Genomic DNA, 2,073 nt, shown 5'->3' with positions numbered 1-2,073 from the left:
ACCTTTGGAAGAGCAGGCAATGCTCTTAACCACTGAGCCATCTCTCCAGCCCCCTTCAGTAAATCTTTTTAAGATTTTTTTTATGTCTATGAATGTTTTACCTGCTTGTATGTATCTGCTTGGTGCCCATGGAGGTCAAAGAGGACATCAGATCCCCTGGGACTAGAGTTACAGATAGGTTTGAATCACCGAGTGTTTACCTGCTCATGTGTCTACGCACAATGTATGTGCATGGTGCCCGTGGAGGTCAGAGGGGGCATCGGATCCCCTGGGACTGGAGTTACAGATAGTTCTGAATCACCACGTGAGTGCCAGAAATTGAACCCAGGTTCTCTGGAAGAGCGCTCTTAACTGCTGAGCCAACTCTCCAGCCCCATCCATTTTCTTTAAAAAGACAGAAGTAAGGGCTGAACACCTTCTCCAGTCATAAAGCATCTGTTCGTGTTGCCTGTTCTCAGCCTTGCCTGCTTGCTTGTTGGCATCACACAGCTCCCTCCCTCCGTGGAGCCAGTGGCCTCCCTGGGCTGTAGTGAGGGCCTGTCTTGACCTTTGACCCTCTCTGGACTTCTCACTTTGTGCCTGGAGAAGGCCTGCGAGCCCATTTGCAGGAGGAAGGTCAAGGCGGAGGCGGAGGAAGCAGTGATTGTGGTCTGCTCTCAGCAGCAGGCATAGGCATCTCCTTTCCCCACAGTTTGCTGCAGAAGCAGCGGCGGCTGCTGAAGGTGGAAGAACAGCTGGCCCGACTGCGCGCGCAGGCCACAGACAAGGAGGAGAACAAGCAGGTGGCGCTGGGCACCGCTAAGCTCAACTATCTGGACCCCAGGATCAGCATTGCCTGGTGTGTAGGCCTGAGGCCATCGTGTGTGACCCGGGGGTTCTAGAGGTCCCAGTATCGACCTGTAGGTACCCCATCCTGTACCTGACCTTGTGCTAGGCACAACTTCCTGTGACTGGGACACTTGGATGTCCCTGATACTGAGTCCTCTTATCTTTAGGCCTCTTCCTTCTGAGCTTTGGGGGTGGCTGGGGCTGGCGGTGCTCTGGGAACATAGAATCATGTGGGTGCTTGTCCTTCCCACTGGGAATGGGGGGCAGGGCAGGCCTTGCCCACTGGCTACCTGGGCCATCCCAGGAATGTCTTGATACCTGGGGAGGAAATACAGTTGGTTGTGGTGCCTCGGACAACAGGTCTGGATGGCACAAGGTGTCTTGCCCACCCTGATGTGCTGAGGACACCCCCCCCCCCGCTTCCCACACCTTGCCCTCCAGGGCAGGACTCAACGCTTGTTGTTGCCCACAGGTGTAAGAGGTTCGGAGTGCCCATAGAGAAGATCTACAGCAAGACCCAGAGAGAGCGGTTCGCCTGGGCCTTTGAGCGGGCAGACGAAGACTTTGAATTCTAAGCCACCCCTTGTCCCTGACACTTTCTCACTGTGAAGCAATGCTGTCGTTTTCTGTAATAAAATTTTGGGGGACAGTGTCTGTTGTGGCCTAGAACAAAGGCCCCAACAGCCTGTCCTTGGAAGCAAGCACCCTCAGCACATCCTGACTCCCCCCATCAGGTGCTTGCAGCCCCCCAGGCTTCTGCTTCTGCTTGAGGAGGGAGCAGAAGAGAGAGGAGGTGCCTGGAGGCTGGGCCCCTGGGACCAATGACTGTAACCATAGCAATACTCATGGTTACAGCTGTGCCTTATCAGCTCCTACCTCAGCCATGCTTGAGATGGAATCTAGGACTTAAACATGGCAGACACACATTTTACCACTCAGTGTACCCCTGCCCATCTATAGATTTCGGTTTGTGTCTTTCTGCTTCTGTTTCTCAACCTTGTATTCTTCCATTCTGGTCCTTATCCTTGAGTTTTGTGCCTTCTGTCTTTTTAGCATGTGTTGCCTGGGCTCCCAGCAGCTGTCTGCTCCTCTGTTTCACTGTCGTCCCTGGAGTGCTGTGCCCTACTCCAGGGATCAGAGCAAAGTTCCAGCTTTCCATGTTGAGTCCCTGGCAAGTCCAGAGGACTCCAGAAGAGTGTGGTGGTTGTTGGTGGCTCTCCAGGCCTGGAATGCTGTCACAATGGC

At 54.0% G+C, this 2,073-nt stretch overlaps 1 protein-coding gene across 1 annotated transcript in view; it reads left to right on the top strand.

The window, feature by feature from the left end:
- Top1mt (DNA topoisomerase I mitochondrial) overlaps positions 1 to 1,529 on the top strand; it is a 21,364-nt gene extending 19,835 nt beyond the window's left edge. The window contains exons 13-14 of the mRNA XM_005354054.3: positions 692 to 838; positions 1,301 to 1,529. Of these exons, the coding sequence (XP_005354111.1) occupies positions 692 to 838; positions 1,301 to 1,403 (250 nt within the window). The 3' untranslated portion in view covers positions 1,404 to 1,529. The remainder of the gene's footprint in view (positions 1 to 691; positions 839 to 1,300) is intronic.
- The last annotated feature ends 544 nt before the right edge of the window (positions 1,530 to 2,073 follow it).

Source organism: Microtus ochrogaster, chromosome 15, assembly GCF_000317375.1.
Source record: "Microtus ochrogaster isolate Prairie Vole_2 chromosome 15, MicOch1.0, whole genome shotgun sequence".
NCBI classification, from domain to species: domain Eukaryota; kingdom Metazoa; phylum Chordata; class Mammalia; order Rodentia; family Cricetidae; genus Microtus; species Microtus ochrogaster.
This window is presented reverse-complemented; position numbering and strand designations above follow the sequence as displayed.